This window comes from Gnatocerus cornutus, unplaced genomic scaffold (genome assembly GCF_029298725.1).
Source record: "Gnatocerus cornutus isolate USDA-ARS CGAHR unplaced genomic scaffold, icGnaCorn1.1 ctg00000063.1, whole genome shotgun sequence".
In the NCBI taxonomy this organism is placed as follows: domain Eukaryota; kingdom Metazoa; phylum Arthropoda; class Insecta; order Coleoptera; family Tenebrionidae; genus Gnatocerus; species Gnatocerus cornutus.
Window position 1 is genome coordinate 224423 of NW_028275408.1, and position 19833 is coordinate 244255.

Sequence of the window (19833 nt, forward strand, 5' to 3'; positions counted from 1 at the left end):
ATTTTTTGTAAAAGTAGAACATATTATACACTTCTGTATCAAGAAAATTCATATCTTCCAAATTATGAAAAAAAAAGTATGGGTGCCAATTTAAAATAAGAAAGTTGAATATCGCCCAAACGATCCTAAGATATTTAGAAAAATTCTAAAATCATCAATTTATAATAAATTAAAAACTATTTAATTTATTTTTTAAATTTTTGAAATCGGTTCATAAATAAAAATTCTACAGCGCGTGCCGTTTTTTTAAAATCACCCTGTATAAACTATTTTTCAGCTTATTTTAAACAAACTTTCTAAGTTTATTGCGAAACAACAAACCATTTAAATTACGGTTTTATACAATTTTCAAACGAACAAATTCGTGCGCTGCGCATTCAGATAATATATAATCGTTTATGCAGGACCGGTCTTGCCGAGACACAACATAAAAACTTACGACCTCGATACAATACAAACCGACAGGGAGTCACTTTAGTAGTCTAGACCGGCTCCCGACCACTGCGTTTCTATCGTGGTAAGTAAAAATGAAAATTACTATTGCTTTATCATTCGAACGAGGTTAAATTCGATCTCAAATATAAGATTTATCGATTTATCGGGTGGAAAACTCAACTTAAATAGAGATGAACGCTCGATCATTCTATTAACCTTCAAGCCGGCGTGCAGCGTCGAATCGACCTCACATGGCAAACATTACTGTCGATAAGATGGCGCTGCTTTTAGCAGTTTGTTTTTAACTTCTGTCTCATTGTAATATTTTGACATGTATATTAGATTTTGTTATACGGCAGAAAAGTGGTACTTTTTGTCCAGCAATTAAACTGCAGTGGCAAGGCGAAGCGTAGCGAAACAAAGCCACTTTTCGGTCAAATAACAAATGCCACTTTTTCTCCAAACCTTAGATTTATTTCCACGACCAACAATGAGTGAACGCAAATTGAATTTTTACAAATAAAAATAAAAATTTGAGATTTTTTTTTTCAAACTGATATTCAAGAATTAACAGACAAATTGTCACAAAATTAATGGAGAAAAATGTTTCCCTGCTAACCTCCAAAATCAGCGGTTTGTTTTTTTTTCTCTTCATTTGGCGCATTGTTACTAGAATTGTGAAATTATTTGTGAATTTTTAAAACATGTTTTAAAAATTTTGCAAAAATATTTTCTCCAATTTCGCTGTTTGCCACCAGAATATTTATAATATATAACAAAACTGCCTACTTTACTGTCTAAAAACGACTGAAAAATAGTGACTTTTGTGACGTTGGGAGAAAAGAAAAACTCAAATGCGGACGAAAAATGACCGAAATTACAAATGTAAATAAAGCAAATATGTATACTTTTCTGAAGGCTCCATTAATAATTGCAATTATTATTATTGTTATAAATGATTAAATAAATCATGAATAAACATTATATAACTTGTAAATCGCCTAAAAAATCTTGTGTTTATTACTCCCAAAAGTGCCATTTTGCTCTCGCCTTGTCTAAAATAAGGCTCAGCCAACAAAGAAACACTTTTAGCTTTGGTACGAAAATAACAATTTTTGGCACCCTTATTTTAGCGTCGTGACTCATAAAGATATAATTATTAGCGATTTTTGAGTTTTTTGTGGAAATTCAAATTGTTTTCAACATAGCTGTAATACGAAAGCAAATTCACTGATGAATATTATTGAAAAATCGATTTCTTGAAATCAGACGTAAATACATACAAACGTTTCTGAAAAACTTTCAGCCGTTGAATCTAGATAAAAATTGGTGGTTTTGTAGATTTCAAGCTCCTCTTTGCGAACTCAAGCCAGAAAACAACGAGAATCAGCGAGAAATCGTCGTTTAGCATCGAAATAAGCGGATTTCTCTAAGAATTTTGATGATTTCGTGCAGATGTCTGCTGTTTTCTCGCTATTCAGCCGTTGAATCTTGATAAAAACTGGTGGTTTTGTAAATTTCGAGCTCTTCTTTGCGAAAACAGCGAGAATCAGCGAGTAACCGTCGTTTAGCATGTTTTAGCAATTTTTATGATTTCGTGTAGATTCGTGCCATAAGTAGTCAGTCTAATGGCCAAACGTCAAACTACCAAGCAATTAAATTCACCAAAGCCATTATAACACAAATACGACGCTCACGAACGGGGAGAAAATGCAGACAGAACCTTAAACCCAATGTAAGACGGGAAGTAAGCAAGACCATTCAGCACTTCCAAATCAGCTCTAGCCAAATTATTGGATAAGATAATAGATCTTTGGGTGTTGAACCACGAATTTGCAGAAAAGTTGAAAACTTTCTATGACACAATAAAAGAATGTTTAGAATCGATCAAGTTACTTGGTTATCGACACTGACTCTTAGGATCCAATTATAAAAATTCATGTAACAACCAAAAATGGGATATCAGAACCAACGAATTATATGAAAATTCAATGGAACGTCAAACGTTAACGGACATGCCAACATTTCTACGAATAAGATTTCAGAGTCCAGAAGCCACACAAACATTGGAGAAAAAAAACGCATTTTTTCCCCTATCTGAAAAAAAAAATCTGTTTTTATTTGCTCTATTCTTATGCAAATTGTGTTTGAAACAATGTGAAAAATAGAAAATTATATCATTAAGAGTAGAAGTAAGTCTTTTTGTGGAAAGCCCTGTAAGCCAACGAATCAGAATAAAATAGAAATTTTTACATGAACTCATTTATAAAAACAAAAGTAAAAAAAAACATCTAAACTGTCAATAAATTTACTTTCATTCGTTAGTTTCAAACTTATTAAAGTCGGTGGTTACGAACGCTAGACGTGCGTTTAATAATTTTTGATTTTGACAACTGACATCGCCGACAACGACATTTATCGTGCACATGAGCGACTCTTGTTACACCGCTGTTAAACAGGATAATAAGTTTATCATTCCGGTTTTTTGAGACTTTTCTTTATGGTACACATTCACTTGTAAATAAGTCGTGCTTCTATTGATAATAAAGCGAAATTTCAGCATGAGAATTGCCTCAAGAAACCTCATATTTTAATTCTGTCGCGCCGCCTATGGAACTTTCTACTCTTTCGCTGTCGAAAAAAAGGCGAAAACCGGTCACTTCAACTGTTTCTATAGAGTTACAGAGGGGCGCACTTTTTGACCGTTGAAGATCAAATCTGTTTTATCAAGTTAGTTTTCAAAATCATTACGAATTGTTGTGTTATAAATTTAAACACTAACTTGATAAAACAGCATCTTTTCCTCATATACTGAACAGAATTTTCTTAAAATCTAAAATGACGACTTAGCATAACCGATACCAGATAAGAACTGATAGTTTTTAATCAAATGTGAATGTGAATGTGAAAAACCTTAATTTTTGTGGTTTTTATTCCGTAATTTATCATACAGCGATCATAACGTTGAAACGTAGAGGCGTCTTTAATTTTTTTCATAAATTTTAAACTGAGTTTATTTTGTGAAACTAAATCCATTGTTTTGTGCAGGCGCATGTCAATATTTATCCAACAAACGAGCCTATCTCATTAAATTTTAGAATAACACATTATTTTCAATTCTATGTCCATATATTCGTTGCATAGAGTTTTACCCAACGGGCTCCAATTAAGAGAATGTAATTGGGCTGTAATTGGAGTGGAATCACTGCTCTCGTCCTCAACCTTGTGTGGCCCATTTTTCCAAAAAAAAATTCTATCAATAACATTATTTTTCTAGGTTTTATTTTAAGATTCTAGTTTAAGTTGTAAAACACGAGTGCACTTCTCATGCTGTTAGAACAACACGACAAAAACGGCGTTCAGTTTGGCAATACTGTTGCTGACAGGTGTTATGGTCAGATTAAAAATTCGATCCATTTTATATTTTGTAAATAGATTTACAACAAAGAAAATTGAAAAAAAAGTTAACATTTTTGCACCATGTCATCGTCAACATAAAGGTGATTCAGTCTGTGAAATTATTATTCCCTATTAGTGCTTGCCTCTTTTTCAATGACAAAACCAGAAAAACCAAAAATTTTTATGTTAAATCAAACAAGTTTTATGGATTTTAAGAAGTGCAGGATCTTAGAATTTTTGCAACGAAATCCGAGCATTCTTGAAGACCATTTAACTTAAAATTCCGAAATTTTCATTAATTTTCTTTGCAACGACATAGATTTCTAAATTCTTTCAATTTTTGGCAATCGACCCCCACAACTGTTATTAGATATTAAGAAGCAAATTAAATTAATAATGCATTGATAATGTCTAAACAGCAAAATGGATTTGTTCGCCCTCTATGAAGACGGCATCAATCTTGCTTCTCTCGGGTGGTTCTGCGGAAGAGACAGACACCCTGGCAGGAACCGCCAGGACGCCAACAGTCAAGCAATGAAACTATTTGAGCATTGTAAAGTGGTACCGAGTCGAGCCCACCAAAATCCACCTTGTCCCGTTTGTAATCGAAATCCTCCTGTTTTGATGACGACGGTCACAGACAACGCGAGGGACGGATGGCGCTTTTGTTGTCCTCATGGCCACAAGCGCTCACGCTTCAGTGGTACCTTTCTCGAGCGAGCCCGGTTGAACGACATCGGTGGATCTAGGATCCTTAAGATAATATGTTGCTGGTTGCAAGGTACCAAGCTCGCCACTTAAACGATTCGAATAATAACTGGAATTTCAGACCTTACTCAAGTTGTGTGCAACCAAACTGTTCATTGCTCCAGCGACACCATCAACGCGTGGTACGGTTACTGTCGCGACGTGGCAAGAAAAATTGCGTGGCACGACTTTACCCCGATCGGCGGTGATCACGATATTGTCGAGATCGACGAAACTCATCTCTTCAAACGAAAATATCGTGTTGGAAAATTGACAGAATGGAAACACAACTGGTTATTTGGGGGAATTTCACGTACTACTCAGCAGAGGTTTGGCGTATTGGTGCCTAGCCGTGACAGCGACACGCTTTTGCCATTGCTGCAACAATTTGTCGACTGTGACTCGGTGATATTTTCAAACGAATTCCCAGCATATCGTGATGTAGTGGGGCAAGCATTTGCCGGCCACTTGACTGTCAATCACTGCGAAAATTTTGTGATTCCACCGGAGGATGAAGATCCATTTTGGGCACCGGCAGACACGTTTCATCCCAGATGTCTGCAAACATTTATCGGTCCTCGTCCACAAGGTATGGAAGAAGCATTTTGCGTTTCGACAAACAAATTTGAACGTTCATGGAGAGATTTAGAGAAGACGCTGGGAACGTTGAACAATTTTGAGCTAGCCGATGGTTATATCGGAGAGTGGATGTATAGGCACAACATTTTGAACAAGCTCTCCGATGACTTGACCGCTCAATATGATCGTTTTCTTAGAGATGTTGCGCGAGCGTATCCGGGTCTAAGAGGGAAGAAGATGCAGCCCGATATTCTCAAGTGTGATTGTCATGAATGCGAACCATAGAGTAAAGAGGTAAGGAAAAAATCTTTCGTTGTACAGGGTGATTTTTAAAAAACGTCAGGCTTCAATGGCTTTTAATTTAATATAAGCTGATAATTTTAGAATTTTTCTAAATGTCTTAGTCTTATTTTAAATTTTGACCTTTTTTTTTCTTCATGATTGGGAAGATAGTAATTTTTTTGATTCAGAAATGCGTAATATGTTCTACAGGTGATTCTTAATAATATTAATCAAAGGATACTGTAATAACCCAAAAGGCCCGCCAAAAACATTAACATGCACACAAAACATATACAGGGTGATTTTTTTAAAACGGCAGGCGTTGTAGAATTTTTATTTATGAACCGATTTCAAAAATTTAAAAAACAAATTAAATGGTTTTTAATTTACTATAAACTGATGATTTTAAAAATTTTCTAAATGTCTTAGTATCTTTTGGGCGATACTCAACTTTCTTATTTTAAATTGGAACCCATATTTTTTTTTCATAATTTGGAAGATATTAATTTTCTTGATTCAGAAATGTGCAATATGTTCTACTTCTACCAAAAATATTTTTTAAAAAATTATCAAAATTGAAAAAAAATAAGCAATAAAAGTTAATAAAATCTATTGCATGGTGTCAAATAAAAGAATGCCGTATTGTAATGTCAAAAAGCAGCAAATAACAGAAAGGATCGGCATTTTTTTTTTTGAAACTATTAATAACAAAAGACAATAATAATTAAAAATCAGAAAAAACAACTACCTAATTTAATTAAAATACTGTTGAAACGCCATCCCGTTTTTTTCATTGCACAATTGACACCTACGAGAAATGCATTGTGCATTGTAAGGTGTAGCACCATCTTGTTGAAAGAAAACTTGTTCTTTTTGTTATTTGGATATTGTGTTATTTGACACCACGCACCTAGATTTTATTAACTTTTATTGCCTAAATTTTTTCATTTTTGATTTTTTTTTTAAATATTTTTTGTAAAAGTAGAACATATTACACATTTCTGAATCAAGAAAATTAATATCTTCTAAATTATGAAAAAAAAAATATGGGTGTCAATTTAAAATAAGAAAGTTGAGTATCGCCCAAAAGATACTAAGACATTTAGAAAAATTTTAAAATCATCAGTTTATAGTAAATTAAAAACCATTTAATTTGTTTTTTAAATTTTTGAAATCGGTTCATAAATAAAAATTCTACAACGCCTGTCGTTTTAAAAAAATCACCCTGTATTTGAAAATGGTGCTAAAAGACCGCGAAATTTAAAATCCAAAGTTTGGCTGTGATTGTCAAAAATGGTTAGGACCTACGTTGTGTTTGAGAAAAACAAAATTACTAGAGAAAATTTAGTAAACGGACCTCGGTTCTTTAGTGCAACGGGCAAAAGCGACACAAACGGAAGAGAGAAATAAAACAACAAATGGGTTGGAGAGCTGTATTAGTTAACGTTGATCATTGATGTTATTTGCTTTGGGAAATTAGTGTAGTTAGTGACTTAGAACATGGAAAATGAAAAACTAGCAATGCAACGGACCGTTAGACCTGTAGTGAGTGTGTTTAGTCTAGTTTAGCCTAGTTTAGTTTAGTTTTGATATTACAATAACGGCATTCTCTTATTTGACACCACGCACCAAGATTTTATTAACTTTTACTGCCTATTTTTTTTCAATTTTGATATTTTTTTGTAAAAGTAAAACATTTTACACATTTCTGAATCAAGAAAATTAATATCTTCCAAATTATGAAAAAAAAATATGGGTCCCAATTTAAAATAAGAAAGTTGAATATTGCCCAAAATATACTAAGACATTTAGAAACATTCTAAAATCATCAGCTTATAGTAAATTAAAAGCCATTTAATTTGTTTTTTAAATTTTTAAAATCGGTTCATAAATAAATAAATAATAAATAAATAAAAATATAGTTGTACTCTTTTTTAAAATTAATTTTTTTTTTAGCATTTAGAAGTTGAGCATCCGTACAGAAAAGTAAACTGTTGTTAACTCTATACTAAAACGTGTAGGGTAACCCTCACTCTAAAAGTTGAGATGTTCGAGTTCGACCGTGTACGTACTTTCAAAATTATCTCCTCCCGAACCGTACCATTCTCGCTCCTTTTGCCCCGCTAGAAAAATCGACGAGTTTCCAAACTAACAAAGTGGCCGGTTTTCGTCCTTTTCGGCCGTTTGGTTTTCGACAAATAAATTTTTAAAAATCGTTTTCGTTCGTCCGGCTTTGCTGACGTGGTAGATGTTTCAAAATGCTGTTCGTGGGGACAAAACCATAACCATTAAGTCGAGAGAGACTATAAAGATGCAATAAACATTTCAGAAAAGGGCCTGATTTTTTGTATACACAACATATACGGTAGCGGTTTTTTTTGTCTCGGCACTTATTTAAATCGGTCCGAGCAACGAAGGAAACATTCGCGGAGATTGATTTCTTTAATCGAGTTCGGCTTATTTTTAATACAGGATCTCTTTGACCATCAAGGTGTGTTTTCGGTATGTATGCGCGAAACTTACACTTGAAAATCTGGAAGCATGTTTCGGAACTCCTCTTTACAAGCGCGAATTAATTGTTTAATCACAGATCATCATTTGATGGACAAACATTTGTTGACACTCTGCATAAAAAATTTGCATAAATACCAAGTATCTAACAGGCTCTTTTTAGGGGTACTTATGCAAAAGTACAACAGATAAATCAAATGAACGCGACGAGTATCGAATTTTATTACGACTCGGTCGATTTTTAATCGTTCGGCGGCAGTAGATATTAGAGAGACAAAAAATGCAAGTGTGTTAGGCGTAATTGCGGGAACTCATTACACAAAAGATGTAAAAGATAAGAAAATTTAAGAATCTGCTAATTTACCCGTTTAATGCTTTTGTATAGTGAGTACTGCAATTAAGCCATAAAATCACTATTTGGTACCTGCTGCAACTGTAACTTGACAACGGAGCTTCAAATACTGCCCGAATGTTATGACCAGTATTTTTTACGTCTCTTCTTGGGATCTGAAGTGGTATCTAAACAAACTGCCCCTTCCGGGTGACGAAGACTTTATTACTTAAAGCATAATCAAAGAAACGAACGTGTAATCAATTTCGACTTTCTAAATTTTAATCCATTCCCAACCTACTACAACAATAGCGTTTCGAAATAATACGATTTTTCATTAATTTTTCGCATATTGGGATATTTCTCGAAAAGCTACCGATGGAAATTTTATCGCAAGCGTGTGATTTTGGTACGAGGAGAAGTTACAAAAAAAATCATATCTACAACGAAATCCTAACTTATTCTGTTCTGATGATATAAATTAAATATTCTTCATAATTTAATTATTAGTTCTAAATCGGCGTCACCCCATTCCCCTTCACACAATTAAAAAAACGACCATCACACAGCGATAGTCGCGATAAACAAATATGAATTTGACTAAAACAATAAATTAACAAGGGATTAAGAAGTCCTGATGGTCGTTTTATTGTAGTTTAACAAAAAAAGAAAAACGAACCGTTCATCATAAATACCCCGAAACGTAAGTACCATTTACGACTCGGCCGACATTTAATTGTTCTAAAGCAGTACATAATAGATATTAGAGAGACTAAAAATGCAAATGTGTATGATTTAATTAACGTACTTATTACACAAAAGGAGTACACCATCACAGCACTTGAGTTTTGTTATTTATGAGTATTTATAAGTACCGACATCCACTTCACACCCTTTCTCACCAGAAAAAAACCGACCATCAGACAGGGATAGTCGGGTGGCTCATTTTACCGATATTTTTCATCAATAACAAAATCTGCTATTTGGTAGTTTGGTACTATTGTGTAGTGAGTACTCCAATTAAGACTTAAAGTCACTGTTCAAGCAGAGATAAGGAGGAGGTATATAAGGATTTGTTAAAATAATGTTCACTATAAATGAACCAAATTATCAAAATTACAATTTATTCCCCAAACACCAAATTTGACAAAAAATGCTGACGCGCGTTTCGATAGCAATGCTATCATCATCAGAGCGATGATTAAAACTGTGTTAAATAAAACTGTTTTAATCATCGCTCTGATGATGATAGCATTGCTATCGAAACGCGCGTCAGCATTTTTTGTCAAATTTGGTGTTTGGGGAATAAATTGTAATTTTGATAATTTGTAATGGTAAAATATTTTATTATGTTAAATTTGCTTATTTAAACTATTGTTTAAAGTCCAACAAAGCGGACAGTTACCTCTACCAATTGCTGAGAACGCAATTGAGTAATGAGTTCAATACCCATTACCTTTAGCGAAATACTTCCATATATGGTAATGGTTATTGCAGGTAAATCTGCTGATACAACTGAATTGGTTTGTTATAAATAGTTGCCATAAAATGTATAGTCAGTAAGAGTCATCGTCCTCACCATCAATGTATTGTCAATGTGTAAAGAAAGTGAACTTCCCCGCAATTTGACTTCGATTATTTGGTACCCGAATCCCATCATCACATGGCGATCCTGCCAACGGAACAAACCTTGGACAGACCGTAAGAAGATAGAAACCGGAAGAAAAAATGTGTGGAAGCAGACAGTCTAAAAAGGAACAAATTATCATTGAAGCAGCTGGTATGGGACAAAACCAAGCGGAGGAGAGCATGAAACTGAACAGAACCGAATGGATGATGGTGGTCTTTTTCGCTTTAATTATTGCTGGGTTTATATGGTACGGTATTAAGAAATGGAGGAAATCAGAGAGGACGAAAATCAGGCGTGAATTTGAAATAGAAGCCTTAAGGAAGTCAACAGCAAGTATTGACAACAATTAAAACACAAAGATAAAGTTAGTGATTATACCTATAGTTAGTGTAAGTGAAGTGGTGTTTTAAATATGGGCAATTAAATAAGATAGTGTAATTCTCCTAAAAAGAAGAAAATAAAGCTATGTGTTGGTGCCAAAGTGATGTTGTTGGACAAGTTTGAGGAATTCAATACTGAGCTAAGGACATTTTTGGAAAATCTCAAAAAGGACAACACAGCAAGGCGTCAGGATAGGTCCGTCACCGAACGCAAGCTACAAGAAATCGCAAGGTGTAAAGACTATAGAGAAAGGTTAGTAACTGAATTTGCGAAAAAATCGGTCTCAAAAGAAGAAGACGTGTTAGTTAAAAATTTTGTAGAACGGATAGACAGGAAAATTGTAGAAATAGTCACTGTTTTATCACAACGCCAAGAAGATACTGATCGTACAAATTGTAATTCAGACAGCGTCAAAATGACTGAAAAATTTTGTTTTAAAACGGCGTCAAGCTTGCTTCCTAAATTAGATGGTACAGTAGAGAGTACCTATCGATTAATTCAAGGGATTGAGCTATACAATCCAGCCTTAGAAAACACCAGCAAACCTTTACTTATAAATTACGTGTTAAAAGCGTGTATACTGCATAAAGACAAAATTTATTTAAATTCAAATTATAATTCAGTCGAGTCTTTATTGGCAGATATTAGGAAAAACTTTTTACCAAAGCAATCCGCTGCAGCACTAGCAGCTCAACTACAAACCACAAAACAAGGGAATAAATCAATTGAACAATTTGGTGAAAAAATTGCTGAGTTAATGTCAAATTTAACACTGACACAAGCGGGAGATAATATGAACGAAAAGGAAACGTTCCGTCGAGAAAACGAAAAGGTAGCTATAGACGTTTTTGCACGAGGTATTCGAAATGGTGAGCTACGCACTATCATAAAAGCGCGAAAATATGACTCATTGAAAGATGCGATAGCGGCGGCTAAGGAAGAAACCGTTCTTGATCATACAACCGAGTCGGTGTTCCATTATAAAAACGCTAAAAAACAATTTAACAGATTTTCATCGCAAAACTACCGTTCAAATCCTAATAATTCGCAACGATATTATAATAATTATTCACAGTCCGGAAATAATAATTATAAACGCGAAAATTTTAACAGGCAACAATCAGGAAATAATCACTATAAATAGAATAATTTTGGTGGTCAACAGTCAAAGAATTTTAAACGCGGAAATGACACTTCAAGTAATCAACAATCGGGAAACGGGTACAAAAATTTCAATCAACAAGGTGGAAATTCATATCGAAATAATAATAGTGAAAATAATCGTGGAAACATACGATCACAAATATTTACAGCATCAAGTACCGATACAAGTGAAACATTCCAAAACGTAAATCAAGAAAAAACGTTTTTTCGGGCCCCAAATCAGTAAAGATCAGGTTATTTTTAATTTAAACAGTCTAAATTTTATTCGAATGATATACAATTGTCAAGAAATTTTATTACTATTAGATACAGGTGCTTCTATAAGTGTTTTTTTCTCAAAATTTTTAAGTAAAAATCAAACAATTAATTCACAGAACAAAATAAGAATTAGCGGGATATCTGGGTCAACAGTGTCAAGTGGATCAGCGTACATTTCATTGAAGGTTAATGACAAGCGCATACGTCATGATTTTATGATTATCTCAGCACTTAGTAATAATATGCACGGCATTCTAGGATCAGATTTCTTTGAAAAACATCGAGCGTCAATTGACTACGAAAAATTCACATTCTCTTTTTATGTAAACGGTGAAAAAATTATACTACCTATAGAATCAAATTGTACTAGAGATATATTAATTCCGCCACGGTGCGAAGTAATTAGATACTGTCAAACAGAAACAACGGGTGAGTGTTTAATTCTACCAGAAGAAATCGAAAACGGTGTTTTCATAGCGGGTAGTCTTGGAGATGGAAAATTAGGACATATTCCGGTTCGAATACTAAATATTTCAGACAAAGAAGTAAAATTAACAAATTTCAAACCAAAAATCGGGAACATTAATGATTATCATATATGCAACTTCGAAAATAAAAGTGTAACATCAGTAAATCGTGTAGAACAAGTTCTTGCATTAATTAAAATAGACCATTTAAATAAAGAAGAAAAACGTGCAGTAGATCATATTATAGCAAAATTTGCTGACGTGTTTCATTTACCAGACGATCCTTTAACTGTAACAAATGTTTATAAACACGCGATACAAGTAGAAGATAATGCGACACCAACGTACGTGAAACCTTATAGATTACCTCAAACTCAGAAATCAGTAATTGAAAATCAAATTGAAAAAATGTTAAAAAATGGAATTATTGAACCAGCGAGATCCGCGTGGTCCGCACCTCTTTTAGTTGTTCCTAAAAAACCAGATAATAATGGTACACGTAAATGGAGAGTAGTGGTTGATTATCGAATGCTAAATACGCGATTAAAAGAAGATAAATTTCCTTTACCATGCATAGCTGAAATTCTTGATTCTCTGTCGGGAGCTATGTATTTCTCACATTTAGATTTATCTCAAGGATACTATCAAGTTGAACTAGAACCTTCTTGTCGTCCCTATACTGCATTTACTACTAATAAAGGACAATATCAAATGACAAGATTACCGATGGGATTGAAAGTTAGTCCAAATGTTTTTTCTCGAGCAATGACAATTGCAATGTCTGGATTAAATTACGAAAGATGTTTCATTTATTTAGATGATTTAATTGTATTCGGAAACAGTTTATCAAACCACAATAAAAATCTTGTACAAGTATTGCAAAGATTAAGAGAAGTAAATTTAAAATTGAATCCAAGTAAATGTAATTTTTTGAGGAAAGAAATTTTGTATTTAGGACACGTTATTTCAGCTTCAGGTGTGTCTCCAGATCCGGAAAAAATTCAAACTATGTTGCAGTTTCCAGTACCAAAAGATGCACAGGAAACAAAAAGATTCGTTGCTTTCTCAAATTATTATAGAAATTTTATTCAAAATTTTGCAGATATTGCTGCACCTCTAAATTATTTAACACGGAAATCTATTGAATTTAAATGGACTAAAGAATGTCAAAACTCCTTTGAACTTTTAAAATCAGCTTTAGTAAACCCTCCTATACTTCAATATCCAGATTTTTCAGAAAACAATTGCTTCATACTTAAAACTGATGCTTCGGGTAATGCCATTGGCTCAGTACTATCAAATATGAACGATAAACCAGTAGCTTACGCAAGCAGAGCTTTAAATCCTGCAGAACGAAACTACTGTACTATTGAAAAAGAACTTTTAGCGATTGTGTGGAGCGTAAAACATTTTAGACCTTATTTGTATGGACGAAAATTTCTTATACAAACTGACCATAGGCCATTAGTGTATCTATTTGGTATGGCAAATCCGTCAAGTCGACTAACTAAATTTCGCTTAACTTTGGAAGAATACGACTTTGAAATTCAGTATATCAAAGGAAAGGAAAACGTGACGGCTGATGCTTTATCAAGAATTAAAATTAATGATTTACGAGAAATGTCAAAAAATGTTACCGAATCACTAAATATTTTAACCCGCGCACGTTCAAAACAATTGAAAGACAATCAAACACAAAACCAGACAAAAGAAGAAAACGTAACCGGGACTGATCACCCTGGAACCGTGGAACTTCTCAAACGACCAAAAGATTCAATCGAATTGCGACCCATTTTGCAAATGTACAAAAAATTACTAAATGGAAAACAATACGAGTTCTCAAACAAACAATTTATATATGATGCAACGTTGCATATAATTTACTTCGAGTGGAGTTCTTGTTCCGCGTCTGCTCTGCGAGCGTCGTTGAAAGATCTTCAACATATATGTACACGATTTAAAATTCCGGAAATAATTATCGTAAGAGACGATAGGTGTACAATGAAAGAAAAATTTATTAAAGAAATATGTAAGTTTTCCAAAATAATTAATGAAAATTCTATAAAATTGTCAATTTTAAGAAACGTAAATACTATTAATGATTTACCAACAAGACAACTTATTTTAAATGATTTTCACATGCTACCGACGGGTGGACATGCAGGTATTAACAGAATGTATAACAACATTAAAAAATATTATTTTTGGATAGGTCTTCACACAGATGTCGAAAAGTTTGTGAAAAAATGCGACGACTGTCAACGGTATAAACATGCAAAACCTCATGTAGAACCCTTAACTATAACGTCAACAGCATCGTCAGCTTTCCAAAAAATTTTCTTAGACTTAGTGGGACCATTAGATCCTGATATAAATGATAATAAATATATACTTACAATACAATGCGACTTGTCTAAATTTGTAGAAGCTTATCCTTTACCAAACAAAGAAGCAATAACTGTAGCTCGTTTTTTTGTGGATAATTTCATTCTAAGATATGGAATACCAGCAGAAGTTGTAACCGACCAAGGAACTGAATTTCTATCCTTAATTTTTTCAGAATCGTGTAAGATTTTAAACATCAAACAACTAAAGTCTACCGCATATCATCATCAGACCATAGGTGCTTTAGAAAATAATCATAAACATTTGGGTGCATATTTGAGAGTGCAAGTAGCTCATCACCCGAATGCTTGGAGCACTTGGTTACCTTTTTGGTGTTTTGCTTATAATACAACGGTTCATACAACTACTCAGTATACACCGTATGAGTTAGTGTTTGGTCAAATAGCAAGGTTACCGTCTAATATCAATGCAAAAGTAGATCCTTTATACACATTTGATAATTACCCCTTAGAACTCAAATTTAGGTTGCAAGAAGCATGGCATGACGCAAGTCAAAAATTAGTTAATGCAAAGATTAAACGTAAAGAAATATACGATCAGCATACTTCTAAATTAATTAGTTATAAGACAGGTGATTTAGTTTTAGTAAAAAATAATGTGCAAAATAAGATGCAACATTTATTTAAAGGACCTTATTGTGTAATTAAAGAAAATACGCCAAATGTAGTTATAAGTTTAAATGATAAGGAAATAATTGTACATAAAAACCAGTGTAAGCCATATTTTAAGTAAAATGTTAAGTACATAATGTTAGATTGTATAAATTAATAATTAAAATTGTAAAGTAGTTTAAGAACAATTTAGATGGGGTTAGGTAATGTTAAGTTATATATAAAAAAAAAAAAATTGTAAATTGTATTTTTTTTTTTCCTCTTGCGGGGGAGGTGTAATGGTAAAATATTTTATTATGTTAAATTTGCTTATTTAAACTATTGTTTAAAGTCCAACAAAGCGGACAGTTACCTCTACCAATTGCTGAGAACGCAATTGAGTAATGAGTTCAATACCCATTACCTTTAGCGAAATACTTCCATATATGGTAATGGTTATTGCAGGTAAATCTGCTGATACAACTGAATTGGTTTGTTATAAATAGTTGCCATAAAATGTATAGTCAGTAAGAGTCATCGTCCTCACCATCAATGTATTGTCAATGTGTAAAGAAAGTGTGAATAGAACTTCCCCGCAATTTGACTTCGATTATTTGGTACCCGAATCCCATCATCACAAATTTGTCAACATCACCAAGAATTGATCCAATAAATTTTCGTTGTATAAATGAACCGATAAATAAATATGAATTCGAAGAAAACAATAAATTCACAAGGAATGAAGAATGCGAAATCTCTGAACAATGGGACCGGACATCCTGATAATCGTTTTATTTTAATCTAACAAAAAAAAACAGAACCTTAAATACCCCAAAAAGTACGTCTATAATTAAACAATGTTTAAATACATAAAATATTGTTTTCCTCGAGAGAAACGGCACTTATTAAAATCAGTCCGAGCTGTGAAGAAAACAAAATCTGACATTAATTAATTACGGATCCGTACTCTCAATTTACAAAAAAATACGATTTTTCACGCATGTTTCGGATACAAGTATTCGCTTTGAGTGAGCTATATGAGTTTTTTAGGTCCCTATTTCGGTAAAAAAAGAATGTTTTGAAAGGTAACTGGAGAATTCCATAAAAAATTATCAACAGCATTTTTTCTTCTTAAATTGAGAATCTATTGTGTGATTGCATGAATTCAAAAAAAACCGCAAATAACCTTTTTTGCAAGCAGCGGGTCTGCTTATCAATATTCGAGAATCACTCGAAAATCAGGGGCAGTTAGAGGAAATCACTAAAAATCAGGAGAAAATATTAGAACATCGGGGGCCAATCATTAGAAAATCATAGGAAATCACTAGGAAGTCAGGGAAAATTAGACGAAATCCCAAGAAAATCAGGAGAATTTGGACGAAATTACAAGAAAATCCGAGAATGTTAATCGAAAACACAAGGAAATCAAGGGAAGTTTGTCGTATGCCATTTTTGAAAAATATTAACTTCTAGGATTAATCTTCCTGAAAAATCAGTGTGTTAGTCTTAGGAAATCACTATGAATCAGAGGAATTCATTACGAAATCAGGGAAGCTTTGACGAAATACAAAAAAACAAAGACAGTTAGACGAAATCGATGGAAAATTATTAGAACATCAGGGGCATTCAATAGGAAACCAGGGATTGTCAGACGAAATCACAAGGAAATCAGGGAAGTTAGGCGAAATCAAAAGGAAATCAGGGGAAATTAGCGAGAAAATAAAAGGCAGTTAAGTGTGTGCCATTTTTGACAAGTCATCTTATCAATAAGAAATCACCAGACAGACAATATGGGAAAATCATTAAGAAATCAATAGAAAATCAGGAGTTAGACGCGACATCAAAAAAAAATCAGGGAAAGTTAGACGAAATCACACGGAAATCAGGGGAAGTTAGACAAAATCACAAGACAATCAGCGACAAAATCAGGTGAACTCAGCCCCTGGTCAATACCAATTTATAAATGAATAAACTTAAACAAACAGGTCGTTTCCAAACAATGGATCCCAAAATATAAATTACTGTAACCCATTTATAATTATTGCTCACATCTCAAAATGTTCTAAAATTTTTTGACTCGACCATTTTTCTGTATGTCCATTTTAAATATGACAGCGAAAATCTCGAAAGTGTATAATAATTTTTATTATCGAGAATATTGAAATGCAATGTTTATTTGCGATTTAACGAATTTACAGGCGATTTCTGTTAAGTCATAACATGGTTGGGACCTATGACAGGTACCAGAGCTTCTCAAACGCAAAAGCGACCGTAAAAGATTAGACAAATTTTCTAACTTCAATCATCTATCTCCGTTAACATCACGGGCTACGTCAATATTCTATTTATTTATATTTTTTTTTATTTCTTTGATTAAATAGAAATTTAGTAAGAGAGCGAACTATGTTATTCTTTATAATCTTTTTTGGACCAGTTATGTAACTGCTGCTCTATTGTCGATGGTTTGTTGTTTTCCTTTTCCACCCCTGTCATCAGATGTTTTGAACAAAGATCGAGAGTCGTACCGCATCACATTCACAAAAGAAAATCGTAAATTGGGTAATTAGGAGATGATTATTACTGATTTACAACAGCCTCATTTTATGGCTTAGAGGACACCAACTCAGAAATCGCCTGTATTCATAGAAACTCTCCAATTTATATAAATTTGCGAGATTCTGTTGTATATTTTTTTCTTGCTATGACGTGGTGCCCAAATGAGGGACGTGTCTTATATTTTTTCTTCTTTTCTTGTATGAGTAATAGAATTTGCAATAGACTCAGAAACCACGAAAGACGAAGCCTGTCTGATTTATGAATTTTCTGCGTAGTACGGTTAAATTTTTAATAGCGAAGCGCGTTGGTTTAAAAACCTTAAAACCTTTTATTCTTTTTTTGATTCTAAAATTTTCAGGAAAATCTACATTTTGCCATGCGTACTTATTTCTATCAGAGTTTCAAAAAACGAAAACCACAAAATATGAAGTTATCTTAACACTTTCTTTGTTAAATGTTAAATGACAAAATGCAATTAACTAGGTGGCCATCGGAATTCTTTAGAACTCGGTTTTTTGTAAACCTAATTTTTCCGAGGCCATCTTTGTTTCATAGTACATATGTCAAATAAACAATCTCAAATTAAAATCCAACGCCACGGAAAAGCGAGGTTCACGAAAAAAGAGATCTACAGAATTCCGAGGGCCACCTAGTTCTCTAATAAAATGTGTAAAAGTGCTTATTTTATTACTTGACATTGAATCCTGAATCTATCTCAAATTACGCTCATTAATTTCACTTCTTATTTTTCAGATATGGATAACAACCGTTGTTGTGAATATCGGACTCTGAAGACGAGATATGCCCTAGCACCATCTCATAGAAAACGATCAATCGTTTAGCTCAAGATCACTCCATGCAGCGTCTGTCTCAAATCTCTCTACCAAACCTGCAGGACGAGAGCCCATAAATGTTTCTAGATATCCGAAGGAAACGTGTTGACCACTGTGTCATTCTCCCAACATGATATTTCTGTCTAAAGAGGCGGCTTTCCACAATATTGTAGTCCCCGCCAATAGAAATGCAGTGATTTTTTCGCTACGTCGCGACAACTGAACTACGAGTTAATGTTGCATTCTGTTGATCTTTATGTTTGTTATTTTATTTTTTGATTTTATATTTGTATTTTCGGTTCATTTTGAATTAAAGTGTCACGAAAACTTACTATTGAGTGTTTTTATAGTGTACAGCTGTGTTACTTGGCAAGCAGAAACACTTACCTATGTAAATAACCAATTTGCCTAAGGTTTAAGTGGAAATTTCTAGGTGAAGATTGCTAATAAATTGAGTGATCGTCTTGTTTCCACAATTATTTATTAATTTTTGGTAGATATTGAGATGTTGCCGGATTACTCGGTGGTTTACATTTTAGAAACCGCGATTCTAGAACATTCAAAAAACGCCGTCTTTATTTGTATAAAATAGCTCCAATTGTTTGATTTCAAAATTTCATTAAGAGCCGTTTTTTCAATTACTGATTAATTAGCTGATCACGTAACTGACAATTTTTGATTAACCAAAAGTTAACGTTTGGATATCGAAAATGGCATTTTTCAATGATTTTTTAATTCTTAATTAGCCGATTCTCAATTAATCAAAAAGTCGTTAAGTTGGTACAACCGTGTATAGCTGTGAAGTTGCATCAAACATTTGACATTGTCAAACAAAAGTTGCTTCAACATTTTATTAAAAGTGAAACGGAAAAGTGTTCCTGTGCGATGGAAAAGCCTAGCAAACGATCCACCAACTTTACTGTAGAAGAGGAAACACTGCTAGCTGCATTAGTAGACCAAAATAAAAATATTATTGAGTGTAAAAAGTCTGGAAAGAAAAAGGACACGTATGGAAGAAAATTGAAAGAGAATTTAACTGCCGCAGTGGCAAAAGTTATTTTCATAATGTGAAGGGCTAAAAGAAAAATATGCGAACCTAAAGCGAACGACGAAACAAAAATGCGCCCATAACAAACAAAATTTTTTTAAAAACAGGTGGTGGAAATTCTGAAGAAGTTACACTAACTGTGGTAGTTAAGGCAATCAAAGAAATGTTGGGCGAACAGATTGAAGGTTTATGTAATAATTACGACAGCGACTCAAA

The 19833-nt window shown here is 33.4% G+C and overlaps 1 protein-coding gene across 1 annotated transcript; it reads left to right on the forward strand.

The window, feature by feature from the left end:
• Positions 1 to 428: 428 nt before the first annotated feature.
• On the forward strand, positions 429 to 18902 carry LOC148165975 (uncharacterized). Its single transcript, XM_088049549.1, has 4 exons — positions 429 to 517; positions 4254 to 4615; positions 4664 to 5454; positions 18490 to 18902. The coding sequence occupies exons 2-3, from the start codon at positions 4258 to 4260 to the stop codon at positions 5443 to 5445; spliced, it is 1140 nt and encodes a 379-aa protein (XP_087905675.1). The 5' UTR covers positions 429 to 517; positions 4254 to 4257; the 3' UTR covers positions 5446 to 5454; positions 18490 to 18902.
• Positions 18903 to 19833: the final 931 nt, after the last annotated feature.